This window comes from Danio rerio, chromosome 6, assembly GCF_052040795.2.
Source record: "Danio rerio strain M-AB ecotype USA chromosome 6, GRCz13ab, whole genome shotgun sequence".
Taxonomy (NCBI): domain Eukaryota; kingdom Metazoa; phylum Chordata; class Actinopteri; order Cypriniformes; family Danionidae; genus Danio; species Danio rerio.
In genome coordinates this window covers 11,511,704-11,528,869 of record NC_141026.1, presented here as the reverse complement: position 1 = coordinate 11,528,869, position 17,166 = coordinate 11,511,704, and the positions used below count along the sequence as shown (strand labels likewise).

The window sequence follows — 17,166 nt, the reverse complement described above, 5'->3', positions numbered from 1 at the left end:
TGTGTCACTAGTGTCAACATTAATAACTAGCTTTGAAAAAATTGTGTTTGCATTTTATTTTTCAGTTTGGATTTTCATTTTAACATTGGCTTGTCTTGCCGCGGAAATGCAGTGAAAATGAAATGTTAAATTGGCAACTTAATTTTTTTATCTACTTGACAGGGACGATGTGTTGTCACAGTGAAAATGAAAATAACAATGAAATAATTTAATTTAAGTTTTGATTTTGGCAGATTTTTGCAAACAGTTTTTTATAATGAAATTTTTAATCTGGTTTTCATTTTATTTTGCAATGTTTATTTGTTTTATTTCAAATTGGCAGGATTTACCTTCCATATTACTATAACTACATTACTATAATATTAAAGCTTTACAAAAACTAGTAATATTCATAAGATTGTTTTCAAGACAGATTTGTGAGTATATATTAAAAATATTGAGTGAATACAGAGGCAATGTAGTCCTAATATTTAGAGACATATTATTGTCTAGATTTTATTTTTTTTCTATCGCACTAACAACCAACATAGCATATAACAATTTTGTTGTTTACATATGATTTTGCATTAATTTGCATACATATTTTATAAGCTGAAAAATGAAAGCCTCAGTTTGGTGCGAAGTTATCACTATGGAAACATCAAGAAAATCTTCACATTTGTTTGATTTATAGATAAGGCTACGTAGGCTATTTAAAAAATGTATATTGTATAAGAACTATTAATAACTGTAATTTTCCAAATGGGAAAAGGTTGTTTTGTTGGTTGTAGCCTTCCCTAAATCATCAATAGCCTATTTGTTGAGTTTACGATGCTGCTCCAGGTAGCACAGAGGCGATCAGCACTTGTGATTTGTGCTGGTTTGTCAACTCGTCTGTGTCAAACTGTGACCAGAAATATCCTTCTTTCAGTGAATATAGGCTTCTTTGATTTTATTTAGGCTAGATTATTATTTTATTTAACAACCAACACAATATCACAGCAACTCGTGTTTTGGTGCTGAAGCATATAGCGGACTTGTTTTGAAGCACTTCACCCCAAAGTTTTTTTGTTATTCTTTATTCCTTTAAATAATGTAGCCTAGCTGTCTTTTTAACGATTAATGCAGGACTTATAATGCTTTGTTTCATTGTTTATCTTTATTTACAATTAGCAGAGTATTTACAGCTAATGTATAAGCTATTTCTGTCAGTTCCGTCCCTTTGTGCCGCCTGGCGGCATAGTCACAAACTGCAGTCATACCTAGTTATTTTTCCTTTAGAGCGGCGGTGGTACATGCTGTGGCAGTAATGGCCACATTAAACTCTCACCTACTGCGAGTAAGCTTATGTCTTGCATTTATTATTTCATTTCCTGATCAAAGGGGACAGAATTTGTACTTTTAGAATTCGTTTCTTATCAACAGCAACAAAACACAAGGCTTCTTGTGAATACAATATTGGATAAATTGCAAAAACAGTCTAGGTAAAATGTATTCATGCAACTGAAACAGCATAAACTGAAACGTGAATCTTGGGTTTTTAGAATTAATATAAATTAATTAAAAAGAATTTGAAATGTGTTTATAAGTGTTCATATGCAGAAAAGAACACTCTTATTTATTCATTATAGATACGCATCAAACTAAAACAGCATTACTAAACATTTTACAATACTTAAATCCTTGCCCTTAAATCAGGTGGAAGCGATCCAAGCAGAAGTAACCAAACAGCAGCAGGAGACTGAAGCTGACCTGGAGAAAGCCGAGCCAGCTCTACAGGCAGCAAATGCAGCCCTCAACACACTCAACAGGGTCTGTTTTTTCGTCTATATCCAGTGTGTTTGACTTAACTTTGGGCACTAATGTGTGTTTTCTCTCTACTGAATCATCCTCTCACATATAATCTAAATGCCCGGTTTTGATGAGCATTTTGTTTAAAGTAGTTTGTGCATTTTTTGTGTGTGTGAATAGCTGAATCTGACAGAGCTGCGGACGTTTCCGAATCCTCCTGCCATCGTATCGAATGTGACTGCAGCTGTTTTGGTGCTCTTGTCTCCTAATGGCCGTATCCCTAAAGACCGCAGCTGGAAAGCATCTAAAGTTGTCATGAGTAAAGTGAGTGAGTGTAGGGCTGACATTTGTAAATGTTCCTATTTTACTTTTGCTGATGTTTAACTTCAGTCATATTATTGAAATTTGGATTTTACATCTTTAAACAATAGCTTGAAATTTACTCAAATTGGCACCATTTAAGCATAAAAGATTTTAGTTTGAATGCCTGGATGCATGAACAATCAGGCAGTGAAATTGTAATGTAAATTAACAGGTTATTTAAAAAGTTTTACTTAATTCTATTCACTATTAACTAGGGATGTAACGGTATCAGAATTTCACGGTACGGTAATACCTCGGTATGAATGTCACGGTACGGTATTTATTGAATCATTTACAGGAAAAAACAAAACTTATGAAAATACTCCAAAAAAGTGCCAAAAGTGTCAATGACATACAAATTAGTCATCTATCTGTTAGCTTTGAAACAGGAACTTCAATTTTAATAACAAAAAAATATTAAACCATGTAAAAAAATTAAGTTTCAATTTAGTATTGTTGAAAACTCATCACATTCAACATTTAATCACTCACTCACTTAGATAGAGATGGGTTTAAAGAAAAATTATCATATAAATATAATCTGGTAAAAGCTGGTATCTCTGGGTATTTACAATGTCCCCTGCAACAGAAAAAAACCCTCTCGTTTGGGACTGAGGTTTCTGGGACAAGAGAGATATGACTTGGCCCAGGTTGACAGCAGTGGGTAACGTTGTGCATTGTCTTTCCCCCACTTGAGAGGACAAACCATGAGTGAGATAGAGATCTCATGTCAGTATCAATCTGAACAGTGTGCTGTGTTTCTGCAGTCCCCATGACTGATTATTAGTCGTATTCCCCAACTTGCAGGCACGTGCACACACAGGGCTCAACCTGTGCAGTGCACATGCCCTTTTTAGTCTTGGATAGAAAGTTCCCTTCCAAAATGATCAAAAGTGCCCCCGCGACGCGACATACCCTCCATCCCCGCTTTACAGTACGCGCGCGACAACACAGCTGATCAGAACGCGCGCGACAACACAGCTGATAAGAACTCGCGCGACAACAGCGCTATTTAGTACGCGCGCGGCGACAACACCCGCTTTAGGGTTCTCCAACTCTTTTTCATCCCCGCTTCTAGCAGCACACTCCATTTCCGCATTACTGGATCTGTAGCGACAACAGACCGCAAGGGATTATGGCCAAGCCTGGGCTGATGGGAATTGTAGTTTTCGCTACCTCCCGTTCGCTTCATTCGCCTGAGCAAATTTTCTCAGAAGACCTATAGTTTTACCGAGTCATGCGACTACGGTAATATCGAAAAAAATTAATATTGCGGTATGACGGTATTTACAATACCGTTACATCCCTACTATTAACTAGTTTATTAATAACATGCTTATAATTAACATGTTGCCTGTTTATTAGTATTATGAAGCACATTATGCATGACCCTATTCTACATGCAACGTAGACTCATTCGAAAAACAAAGCCCTATATACTGTACATTTCTGGAGATCGCAAATTATGTAGCCAGAAGTACGTATGGCTGCATTTCGTCTTTAAAACGAATGCTACGAGGTGGTATGATGCCGTTTCTTTTCGAGCTTGCCAGCTGACCGCTTATCTCTGTATCGATGGCTTTCCTGCCGTTACCAGTTTGTCTAGTAGCTCACCATGTACATCGACGGACTTGAGATGCAGAGAGTAGTTGAACAGGACAACAGGGTTTGAGTCCGGTAAAGAACAGTTCCAGAAAGCTGGTAAGACAAAAACAGAAGCCAAAAAATCAAATAAACACGTAATTAACAAGGTGAGAATGTGTTAAAAATCAGGCTAAGGCTTTTCTTTTTCTGGAATGCTTTTTTACTGTGTTCACACCTGACGCGGAACGCACAGATAAATCATGCTATTCGCGCGTAAATAGCCACGTGAACGTTTGAGTTTACTCGCCACATTCGCGCATCAAACCCCGCTTCATTCGCACGTCAAATCTGCTTCATTCGCGTGTCAAATTCACTACAGAACAGACGTGGATTCTTGTGATGGGCAGGGCTTCTGTCTGCCTGGTGGCTCTAGCTTCGTTTGCTAAATGGCTAACATGGATTTTATTTAGAAAATAACAGTGTTTATGTGCTTTATGAAGACTGAAAAACAGCGTCGATAGATTTAGGGCTGTGTCTGAGTCCACTAGATCCTTTCAGAGGTGAGCTTAGAAACTCCTCCGCGCCATTCTCGTATATCGTGACATTCGCGCAATTCATGTCATTCACGCGTATCATGCCACAGGATATCTATTCGTGCATTTACATTGACCTAACATGTAAATCAATGGCTCTTAACGCTTCTTCCGCGTCTGGTGTGAACACAGCATAAAAGTGGTCAGTTGGGTTTACAGAAGGGGTTGCTGCTCTTGAAAACACTATTGTTTGCTTTTAGGCAGGCCTTAATTTGTGCCGGAACGAGCCGGATCCGGATCTGACACCTCTGAAATCTGATCCGAAACCGCGTTTTACCGATCCCCCTCCTCAACCGCCCTTCCCCCCCGTCCCCTTTCACTTTCACTTTTTCCATGATTTCACAACCCTCTTCACTGTCTTCCGCGACACCCCCGCCCTGCTCACTTTTGTCCGCGACAACCCTCCCCCATCCATTGCACCAACACCTTGCAGCAAATTAATTTATTAAGTCAAAACTGTGTGAATTGAAAGTGTCACTAAAGAAGTAGTCAATTTGGTACATTTATTCCTGTTCATTGTATGTTTAGGTGGATGACTTCTTACAGGCACTGGTTAATTTTGATAAAGAGCGCATACCTGAAGCCACAGTGCGCGTGATCAAGGACGAGTATCTGAGCGATCCTGAGTTTAATCCAGAGTTTGTGCGTCTGAAATCATCTGCAGCGGCTGGTCTCTCTGCCTGGGTCATCAACATCATCCGCTTCCACGAGGTACTGCTCCTTTACACCATCATAATCATTCTGATTCAGTACAGTGCAATATTATATGTATCACATTTGCATAATAAGTATAGCACACCAGTTTCACAAACACAAAATAATTTTAGAAATTAATCAGTCTATTAAAACACTTGGGAAAAACGTAGGATTTTCCGTTAAGAACAGTTAAAGGCATAGTATGTAATGTTCGCCACTAGAGGGCGTGTATTCACTACAAACAAAGGCATTAATTAATTATTTCCTATGGGACTCCTGCAGAAATCATGCTCTTAGACAAGCTAAAGTATCTAAGAGTTATTATCATAATGCGACACGAAAGCAGCAGGGTTTTATTATGCCACAGTAGTCCGTTTCCAGTTCTTACAGCAGCGCTGTTTTATCTTAATAAATACATTTAAGGGTTCTGTTATAATCCTGCTCTTGCAGTCTAACAAGCACACAACATATTAAAGTGTCTTTAGTGTTTTCCTGTTTTCTATAAAACCAAAGTGGAAATTGTGGGTGTGTGACGTTGTCTTGTTTTTGATTGGGTTTGTCTTGTGATTGTATTGTTTACAGTGTGTGTTTCTGCTTTTCTCCTCTATGCTGTTCTGTCCAGACTTATGTGAGTAAACACTTGCTCATTTTTTTCACATATAATGCAACACATTATCTTAGTAATAGACACAATTATTTATATTGCTGTGTTCTTGTTCAATGATAATTTATATGATCGTGTTCTTGTTCAAAAAAGTTCTTGTGTCCAGTACTGTATGCACTGATGTGGTTGTAAATAATATAGAGCCTGTTTATTATTGATAAACAAATAAAATTCTGAATTTCAGCAACTTTACTGAGCGGGTCAGCAACTTTTGCAAGAAGAGATCAAAATTGACTGGAAAAAAAAGTTTAAAGGATTTTTACACTTGAAGACAAATTATGAGGCCTCTTGTGAAATTTGAATTCTTTTTCAAATATTTCCTAAGTGTTTAACAGAAAGTTGTTTTATGTTTAGTCATAATAGTTTTAATAACCTATTTATTTTGCTACGATGACAGTACACAATGTTGTTTGGTTATTTTGCAGGATGCTAGTATTCAGTTTATAAAATAATAAAATCTTTAGTGCGGTGCAATGTTTTTTTTTTTACATTACTTAAGCATCTATAACTTTTTTCATTTTGAGCATTATAAACTCTAGATGATGGGTAATGAAGCTCAAAGTGTCTTCTTTCCAATGATACATGAATTGTGAATGTAGATCAAATTATTCAGAAACTGTTACTGTTTTAGTTTGGGAATGTCATTTTTGAGAAAACACCTCTGACTGTAAGGGAAAGAAGCACACCAATATAGTCTCAGAAAACTGTTTACAGAAATCTCATTTTGCATGCTATCTTCATCAAATTTGAAATATAAACTCATGAAACACTTGGCTTTCAATTTTATCTAGTACAATAATGTTTTCCTGCGTTTGTATATGGAAAAACAAATATTGAACACAATACAATTTTTTTTAATGACATTTGTTAAATTTTTTTTTATAATGTATAACTTTTTATATTTTTGAGCGTGAAACCAGCCAAAGTGTCTTCTTTCCAATGATACCTAATTTGTGTTTGTAGATTACTGGGGTTAAGAACTGTTACTATTTAAAATTAGGTAGTCCCCAAAAGTGAGCGCTGGCTAACGGGTTAAAGTGGAATTGAAAGGCTTGACTAGGTTAATTAGGTTAACTAGGCAAGTCATTGCAAAACAGTTTGTTTTGTAGCCGATTTGAAAAAAAAAAAATCTGGAGGGGGTTTATAACAGTTTATAATTATTTTATTATTCCGTTCAAACTTAAAGAAGAAAAATATGATGCAAAATACTAAAATTTCTTTGATCTAATAAAAATCACTTGAAAAGAATTACATTTCTCAGGAGGGCTTATAATTTGGTTTTTAAATTTATGTCCAAAAACAACGACAACAATGTATAATTTTCAAACGAGAAAATATTTAACACAGCTGTTTCCAGCATTGGGTACATGATCATGTGACACTGAAGGACAGAGTGATAGCTGCTGAATTCAGCTTTGCCCTCTCAGGAATAAATAAAATTTTAAAATGTATAAAAATAGAATAATTTTTTGAAAACTCTAATATATTTCACAGGATTATTATCATTATTATTTTATTGGAAGAATACACACGATTACAGAAAATGTACAAGTAGTGGACAGTCATTCACTTACAAAATATTCAGTACCCTTTAAAAATACGATTCAAAGGGCAATTTTCAGTTCAGTTAATTTCAGTTCAAATATTCGCATGAATTCTGTGACTTAAATTCCGGTAATATCCTTTTACTCGCCTGTGCTACGTTACAATAAAACAATAATCTGTACAAACTATAAGACAGCCTGCAAACGTTTAACTATGGCAGAACCATGAAAATTAGAAAACAAGAAGAGAAAACAGGCAGAGTGATAGCTAATAAGGAATAGAAATATTACTTTACAATCACAAATTACTTTAAGATGACTTTTTTGAATATTTTGTAAGTGAAACTTGGACATTGAATATGAATTATTGAATTTACCAGTACAAAAACAGGTTTGAAATATTTTTAATTGAAATATTCACGGCTTAAATAAACTGCTATGTTAAATTTCAGGACCTAAAAATACAAACCCTGCAATTCAAGTCATTAAAATGCAAGAACTTGTTAATACGGTGTATTATTTTTTTCAGTTTGTGCTATTCAACAAGCTTTTTTAATTCAATACTTTTGGCATTGATTTTGTTCCATATTATTTTTACATCCCAATGTTGAAATATATGAGAGAGGTATTGCAAAAAAATGTAACAAATTTTAGCAATGCCAAAAGAATCATGCTTTTAATGTTTCTCTGTTTTGAATTTGTTTGTGTATAAATTCACACGTGATGATTTTTACATTTTAAAATGACTTGTTTAAATGCCTGCCAGAGTTTTATATTGATGAAGAATGATCAATCTCCACACACTCCTGTGCTCTATAAAGCACTCTACAATCTGTCATTGCAGAAGCTGAAGCTCTGCTGTTGTGTCTGTGTGTTTAAACATGTTTGGGTTTAATCAGGTGTTCTGTGAGGTGGAGGTGAAGAGGTTGTGTCTGGCTCAAGCAAACGCTGATCTGGTTGAGGCTGCAGAAAAGTTAGAGATCATCAGAAAGAAGCTGGCCGTAAGTGTCTCTTATTTGCTCTCTCGATATCTCATCATTGTTTTACAAAAAAAGTCAAATGTGTTTATGAAATATGCAGGAGTTGGACGGTAGTTTGGAGACACTGACAGCTGCGTTTGAAAAAGCAACCTCGGAGAAATTGCGCTGTCAGGATGAGGTGAACCAGACCAACACAACCATCCTGCTGGCCAACCGCCTGGTCAAGGGTTTAGAGGTTAGAATATTGATTTGTGTGTGTGTGTTTGTGTGTGTGTGTGTGTGTGTGTGTTTTAGACCTTGTATGCATGTTTATGTTGTCATGCTAATCTTACATGTAAAATACTAATATATAGGCATCTATAAATGCTTTAGAAATTAATATGGTCCATTAAAACTATTATATAAAACTATTAGACCTCATGTTGTTAATTGTTATCCATCTTTTTTGTTCTGTTTGTTCCTTTTTTCTTTTATTATACTGTCAATGTATTTGTGTCTGCTGCAGAAATCTCTGTAATGCTCACTGTGTATACTACACAGCGCATCTGTGTCTCTTTGATTTTTTGTCTTGTTTCTAGTCCAAATATCTAGAAATTCTTAAAGGGTACCTATTATGTCTCTTTTTAAAAGATGTAAAATAGGTGTCTGATATTCCCGTATGTGAAGTTTCAGCTCACATTACCCCACAGATAATGCTTTATAGATCTTTAATTCTGCCCCTTTTATACTTTGATCCTAATTGGGTCATTTTGGTGACTGTCGCTTTAAATTCAAATGAGATTGTGCGCTTTCCTAAATTGGGCGGAGCTACAAATGCTGATGTGTCAGCATGGTGCCAGATTCGAAAACAAGACTAACATCCTATAATAATGAGGTAGAGTCACTAATTGGCCGGGTTTTCCCTGTCTGATGATAGTACAAAGCGAGAATGTCATTTGTCAATGTCGTTTTTGCAGACTGTTTTTATTGATTATGATTATAAAAGATAAAATTTGTAGATTTTCACCATTTAAAGCTGGTTATATTTACAAAACTTTGCCACGGAATTGTGTTTAAATCCCTTATAAAAGTGATTGTTGCATAATAGGCCCCCATTAAATCAAATGCATTTTCTAAACAATTAAAAAATATTGTCTTGTTTTTAGAAATAATTATTCAAAACTAAGTCTGGTTTTCCCTGAAACAAGCAAAATAATCTTATTCCAAACCAAAAACAAGATTATTTTGCCTACTTCATTGGCAGCTTATTTAGCTTGTTTTAAGGAAAAAAACACTTAATTTTGACATATTTTTTTCTGAAAACAAAACCGTATTTTCACTTGTCTGTAAAATGCTTCTTGATGATTGAATTGTTTAAATATTTAGACAGGAAACAAGACCAAAACTCAAAGTAAGGAAAACATTTTTGCCATTAAGAAGACAAAGTATAAATAATACTATTATAAACCATTGATATTTCAGCTTCATTATAGCAAATATGCATTGCTGTTAGAGAATATACATTTATTAAAATCTTCTAAAATAAAAAATAATGCCTGTGTATTCCAGTCAGAAAACATACGCTGGGCTCATTCTGTGGCTCAGTACCGTGAACAGGAATCAACTCTTTGTGGAGACGTTCTCCTCACTGCGGCCTTCATCTCTTATGCTGGATCTTTCTCAAAGAGATACAGATATGAGTTGCTCCATAACCTCTGGATGCCCTATCTCCGTGCACAAAAGGTAACTGTGTGTCACTGTCATTCCGTTTATCTTGGGATCCCATTTGGAATTGCATGTTTTAAACAATTCTTATACTTAACCTGATCTTATATTGACAAACTAAGAATAGTTGGTAAAAGCTCTAAGTGTGTACTTTTCATATTTGACCATTTTTATGCAGGAAATATTGTTTTGACAATAATTTATTAATGTGTAAGAGAAGGTAGCAGAAAAAAGCCAATAAACACTTACAATCACTTAAACTTCAGTTTTACTGTATGTTAATAGTCTAAACAAAATATATTTTCTTGTATTTCTATCAAAATATTTAAGATTTAATTGAAATTTAATATGAAGTAATGGTAACCAGGTGTCCTTTAGGAATCATCAATTAGTCATAAATGTGGTATTTGTTGGTATAGGAGCTCACAAAAACCTGAAAAAAGATTAGTGATGTCAGTTACAGATTTGGAACTTTTTGAGACCTCAGGCTTTTATTTTATATAATTTTAGGGTGAACCAAATTTTAATTTCTTGCATTTTTTTTTTTAAATATACAGTCGAGCCCGCAAATTTTCACACCCTCTGCAAATTCGGACTGCCACTTCTTATTCAAAGTTGTTACGCCCCGTGTGGCTCTGAGGATGAAAAAGGGCTTAACATAATTATGACGACCCAATATTTTAAGAATTCCTCTGAGACGTTAGCTGCTATGAATCGACACAGACAACGACGTGGCAAAAAGTGGTTGGCTTTATTTACAGTAAAGATGAAGGAAAAGAATATTCATTCATTCATTCATTCATTTTCTTTTCGGCTTAGTCCCTTTATTAATCCGGGGCCACCACAGCAGAATAACTGCCAACTTACCCAGCATGTTTTTTTTCGCAGCGGATGCCCTTCCAGCTGCAACCCATCTCTGGGAAACATTCACACACACTCATTCACACTCATACACTACGGACAAATTAGTCTACCCAATTTACTTGTACCGCATGTCTTTGGACTGTGGGGGGAACCGGAGCACCCAGGGAAAACCCACGCAAACGCATGAAGAACATGCAAACTCCTCACAAAAACGCCAACTTACCCAGTTGAGGCTCGAACCAGCAACCTTCTTGCTGTGAGGTGACAGCACTACCTACTGCGCCACCGTGTCGCCAAAGAATATTTAAATCACTCAAAATATATTCACAAATGTGTACATTAAATGCAAAATAAAGTAAACAATCAAACCTGATAGAGGGAAGGAAAATAAGCGGTGCAAAATCAAAGGAACAAACATACACAGAGTAGCACCTGCTTCCGATCTAGTGGATTAACAGAGAATCAATTACGTGTGTGTAAAAATGTCACGTGACGTACTTCACTTTCACTTCCTTTTTAGTAGATTTAAGCAAGTTTGGTATGGGACGTTCTGAACAGATGTACAACTCAAAAAACTCTTTAAAGCGAACCAGAGAACAAGACAGGCACAAATGTCACACAGAAAAAAAACAAGAATCCCCCCCCCCTCCTCTGATTGGTCCACTCGTGAGAACTCCTCGAGCCGATCGGAACACCTAGATTTTAGAAGAACAGCAGGCAGCAAATAAAAACGGAAAGGGGAGAAGGGGACCACAGAGCAACACCCCTAGGCATGTAACAAAAGGTAAATAAAAGTGGAGAATTTCTTTCCCAACAATGAAGCCTCTTATACATCGTCTTATTATCTTTTTGGAGAAAAAAACTAAACTTTTTTTAGCCATAAAATAAATGTTGAATGGTTGAATAAATGGTTAAATAAATGTTACTTTAAGTTAGAATTGGCCAGGGGTATGAATAGTTTCATGCTTGACTTTATAACTTTTTCTAATTTCATTTTAGTCCCTTCTTTAATACAAGAACAGAATAAGGATTATATTCAAAAGCGCTTCAGAATTTAGTTAATTTGAATTTTGAATGATTACTTAAAGGGAGAGTCACCCCAAAATGAAAGTTTAGAATTTCTTTTTTTTTTTTAAACAAAAAAGCTGATGTTTAGAAAAATGTTATAAACAATAGCCATTCACATTCATAGACGAAAAAGAAAGTCATTTGGAAGTCAGTTGCTTTCTGTTTTAAACATTCTTCAAAATATCTTCTTTTGCCTTTAACCGAATAAACCAACAGGCTTGGAACAAGTAGAGGGAGAGTAAATATGGATGTTATAATAGATATTATTTTGCATTAAATATACACAAATATCTTTTTTTATTTTTCATTTGATAGTTTTTTCTTTGTTGTGAAATGAGTATCAATGCTTAATAACGGTTAAGCATTCTGTATGAGGAATGAAGTAGAAATAGAACAGTCGAAATCTCTGTTTTTCTCTTTCTGTTTCACTTTCAGGTGCCCATTCCTATGTCAGAGGGCTCAGATCCCATCTCCATGTTAACAGATGATGCTACTATTGCTAAGTGGAATAACGAGGGTTTGCCGGGTGATAAGATGTCCACTCAGAACGCCACTATACTGACCAACTGCGAGCGCTGGCCTCTGCTCATTGACCCCCAGCTGCAGGGCATTAAATGGCTCAAGAGTCGCTACGGCAATAGCCTGAAAGTCATTAACCTCAGTCAGAAGGGGTGAGTGCTCAACAAACTTTCTGCAGAAAGTATATCACATGGGGTTCTAATATACGAAAATAATGACCTTCAGCTTTTTCCAATACTTACAATTTTAAACAAAAGTAATTGTTCACCCTAAAATGTAATCTTCCTCAGCAGTTTCTTTCTTCTGTTAAGCACAAAATAAGATAATTTGAGGGTTGTTGGAAAATTGGTAGCCACTGACATTCATAGTTGGAATAAAATGCTGTCAATGGCTTCAAGTTTCCAACATTCTTCAACAGAAGAAAGAAACTCCGTCAGGTCTGGAATGAGTACTTGATGACAAATGCCTTAAATGTCTTTAAGTTTTTTTTAAAGCAGGGGTGTCTAAACTTGGTCCTGGAGAGCCGGTGTGCTGGAGAGTTTACCTTCAACCGTAATCAATCTCACAAGAAACAGCTAATCAAACTCTTACTAGATATACTAGAACAGGGGTGTCAAAAGCCATGGCCACACTGCACTTTACACCCCATAGACTTCCATTCATATGCATGTGATGGAAGATAAATTAGGGCGAGGCAGTGGCGCAGTAGGTAGTGCTGTTGCCTCACAGCAAGAAGGTCGCTGTTTCGAACTTCGGCTCAGTTGCCGTTTCTGTGTGTTGAGTTTGCATGTTCTCCCTGCCTTCGCGTGGGTTTGAAGACAGCATGTGTATGGGTGTTTCCCAGTGTTGGGTTGCGGCTGGAAGGGCATCCGCTGCGTAAAAACTTGCTGGATAAGTTGGCGTTGGCATTCCGCTGTGGCGACCACGGATTAATAAAGGGACTAAGCCGACAAGAAAATAAATTAAATTAAATTAAATTAAATTAAATTAAATTATAAAGTATATTATAAAAAGTAATATATAAAAGTATATATAAAAGTAATTATAAAGTTTTTTAATGACATGAAGGGAAATTATAAAATAAATTTGTTTAACAACAATTAGACATTTTAACCCTCCACTGAATCCATGTTCTCTTTTATCATGTATCAAATATGATACTGAAATAAAACATTTAATGTCCTATCTAAATCTTTCATAACTGTAACATATAAAAAAGGAAAATTTACTTGCAATTATTTTATTTGTCGACATGAAAATGTACCTGAGCTGAACTCTCAGTTGTAATAATAATAATAATAATAATAATAATTATTATTATTATATATATATTTTTATTATTAATCATTCTTTTTTTTTGGCTTATTCCCTTTAGTAATCAGGGGTTGCCACAGCTGGTTAAAACTATTAAAATGTTCATACAATAATTTTTTTTCTTCAAGTTTTTAAAGTTGTTGGAAGAAAGATCCCATTATGCAATTCAAAAGCATAAACAAACAAGATTTACAGAAATTGTTTTACAGTGTATATGAGGATATAATGCCATTTCATGCCATCTTAAAGACAGTCACTAGGGTCACGATAAATTAGTTGTGTGTGGTCATTGTGCAGGTATGTGGATGTGATTGAGCAGGCTGTGGTCTCAGGAGAGCCTGTATTGATTGAGAATCTGGAGGAGACAATTGAACCAGTTATTGATCCGCTGCTGGGCCGACACACCATAAAGAAGGGCAGGTCAGCCACCACGATACATCAATAACGCAGAACGACACAAAACATGCTACCAAATATCAATGTAAATATAGCAAGAAAACAGCAGTAGAATAAAAAGTTCACCCTTGTCTTTCCTCCTCTCTCCAGATGCATTAAAGTGGGGGATAAGGAGTGTTATTTCCATCCGGACTTTCGGCTGATTCTACACACGAAGCTGGCAAACCCACACTATAAACCTGAGATCCAGGCTCAGACCACCCTCATCAACTTTACTGTTACACGGGACGGGCTGGAGGACCAGCTGTTGGCTGAGGTGGTCAACTTAGAGAGACCAGACCTTGAATATCTGAAGGTTTGTGTATCCACAGTTGAAGTCAGAACTAGTAGCCCTCCTGCATGTGTGTTTTTTCCCCTAATTTCTGTTTAACGGAAAGAATAACTTGATTTCGTTTATCTTTGTCATGATGCCTTTTGCTAGATATTTTTTAAGATACTAGTGTTAAGGATCAGCATTCAGCCGTACATTTACGACTTGGACACAGACCAAGCAGAGAGTATACAATCATTTGTGTCTTTGTATAGGTTTACAGACAACTGTGTGCTAGTTTAAAGTGCCAACTTGACCGAGGCACCGGATGCGCTGCGACACGGCACACCAGACACTCTCTGTGGCGCGGCAGAAACATGAAGTGTCCCAAATCGTCGCGCCATGCATTTTAGAACTCTAAACAATGGTTTCTATGGAGATACGTGCACATGACGCGCATGCACTTTTCCAGCTGCACCTAGTTAAGATCACAGGGAGCTTCTGTGACCTTGAGAAATGCAAACGGCTGAAGTTTAAGGTAGATGCAATGAAAAGTACACATGTTTGCAAACCTACATAAAGATACAACCAATAATTCCGATTACATCGATCATGTGGTGAATGTTGATCTTGTGTTGAGCCCAATGAGCCTTACATCTAAAAATAGAGCAAGGATGTTCCTTTAGTGATATCGCTTTGACTTGCGCTGAAAATGGCGGACGTGAATCAACAAACTGAGGATATGGGGACGTCAATCAATGGGCCTGTCAATCAATATTGGTGGGCGGTGGGACTGCACTCCTACGTCAAGTTGGCGGTCGGTCTGAAAACTGCTCCAATTGGTCCACCGTTTTTATTTTGTTGAATTGAAAAAAAGAACTTTATGTGTTTATATCACCCCAATATGACGGTCTAGACACTATACTTACACACATGTCTGTCCAAATAGCTTGAAAAGTAGATTTTTTTACCACTGGTGCCCTTTAAAGGCTTAACTAGGTTAATAAGGCAAGATAGACAAGTTATTGTATAACGATGGTTTGTTCTGTAGACAATTGAAAAAATATTACGGGGGCTAATAATATTGACCTTAAAAAAATTAAAAACTGCTTTTATTTCAGCTGATACAATACAAATAAGACTTTCTCCAGAAGAAAAAAAAGCATAGGAAATGCTGTGAAAAATTCCTTGCTCTGTTAAACATCATTTGGGAGATATTTGAAAAAGGAACAGGAGGGTTAATCATCTTGACTTCAACCGTGCATGTTTAATTAGTCCCTGAACATCCTTTTGTCTGAACTGCTATTGATCTGTGTGTGTGTTTGTATGTGTCTGCAGTCGGAGTTGACTAAACAGCAGAACATGTTTAAGATTGAGTTAAAGCAGCTTGAGGATGAGTTACTGACTCGTCTCTCTGCGGCGGAGAGTAACTTCCTTGGAGACAACGTTCTGGTGGAGAAACTGGAAAGCACTAAACATACAGCTGCCGAGATCGAGATGAAGGTTTGTCTGTTTTTTTAAACATTCTGGAAACTAATATGGCAACAAAAAACAATGTGGGATTAAAGATTTCTTATTTCTCCAGCATTTCGTATGCATATTTTTGTCACTGACCCACATAAAGCTCTGTTCCAGCTCTACTGTGAGTATGGACCTTCTCAGAATAGGAGCAGAAACTGCTGACATTTTGCTGCTTTCTTAATACTGGTTTTGTTGGGAAACTCCAGAATAAATTACACTCCTGTTCAGATGTCTGTGCTCAGTAAGATTAAAGATTTCAATTATATGGATCTGTTTTTTGCTGATATTCTGAAGTCATTTATATACAACAAAGAATGTTGCCGAACTTTGTTTATTTCGTTATAACCAAATAAAAATGAAATTCATAAAGTCATTAATAAATACTTCAGGCCTAATTTTACAAGTGACTATTTTAGTAAATTACTATCATTTCTTCATCCATATATTTTTTGAAACAGTAACGTGATACATTTTGTCACTAAAGACCATGTCCTTTAATGATCCTAAAAGAGCACGTCACTCCGCTGCTCCTCCGTTTGCACTGGCTGCCAGTTGCTGCTCGCATCAAATTCAAATCTCTGATGTTTGCTTACAAAGCGACTTCTGGCTTTGCTCCTTCTTATCTGCTCTCACTTCTGCAGATTTATGTGCCCTCCAGAAACTTGCGTTCTGTGATTGAACGTCGCCTCGTGGTTCCATCCCAAAGAGGGAAGAAATCACTTTCCCGAACTCTCGCATTCAATGTACCCAGTTAGTGGAATGAACTCCCTAACTGCATCAAAACGGCAGAGTCACTCGCTGTTTTCAAGAAACGACTATAAACTCAACTATTTAGCCTCCACTTGCCTTCCTAATCTGCGATTCCCTCTCTGGTTCTACCGCTAACTGTATTACAAAAAAAAATTAATTACTAATGTTTTGCTTCTTTCACTTTACACACATGAAACTTGCCTACAGCACTTATTTATTGTTGCTTTTATAGTTGTGTAAATTGCTTCCTTGTCCTCATTTGTAAGTCGCTTTGGATAAAAGCGTCTGCTAAATGACTAAATGTATATGTCCTCTGGTGTGACACTGTATGCTAATTTTAAATCTGCAATTTCCCAGAAAACTTTAATTAGTTGAAATACCTCATTCAAGATCAAGGCCCCTCTGTAGCCCATGATGGGCACATTTTTTACAGAATTTTTCACATATTTAATTTTTTGCAAACAATATAAAATTGTTATGTTTTGTTGTCCTTTGGTGTAACCCCCATTTATTGGAAATGTCCAAC

At 36.3% G+C, this 17,166-nt stretch overlaps 1 protein-coding gene across 1 annotated transcript in view; it reads left to right on the top strand.

The window, feature by feature from the left end:
* The window catches only part of dnah9l (dynein, axonemal, heavy polypeptide 9 like), a 115,600-nt gene that overhangs the window by 77,849 nt on the left and 20,585 nt on the right, over positions 1 to 17,166 (top strand). Inside the window, exons 61-70 of the mRNA XM_087256600.1 lie at positions 1,678 to 1,791; positions 1,951 to 2,094; positions 4,839 to 5,021; positions 8,114 to 8,215; positions 8,295 to 8,429; positions 9,743 to 9,916; positions 12,266 to 12,501; positions 13,961 to 14,083; positions 14,210 to 14,414; positions 15,708 to 15,872. Coding sequence (XP_087112726.1) covers positions 1,678 to 1,791; positions 1,951 to 2,094; positions 4,839 to 5,021; positions 8,114 to 8,215; positions 8,295 to 8,429; positions 9,743 to 9,916; positions 12,266 to 12,501; positions 13,961 to 14,083; positions 14,210 to 14,414; positions 15,708 to 15,872 — 1,581 coding nt within the window. The remainder of the gene's footprint in view (positions 1 to 1,677; positions 1,792 to 1,950; positions 2,095 to 4,838; positions 5,022 to 8,113; positions 8,216 to 8,294; positions 8,430 to 9,742; positions 9,917 to 12,265; positions 12,502 to 13,960; positions 14,084 to 14,209; positions 14,415 to 15,707; positions 15,873 to 17,166) is intronic.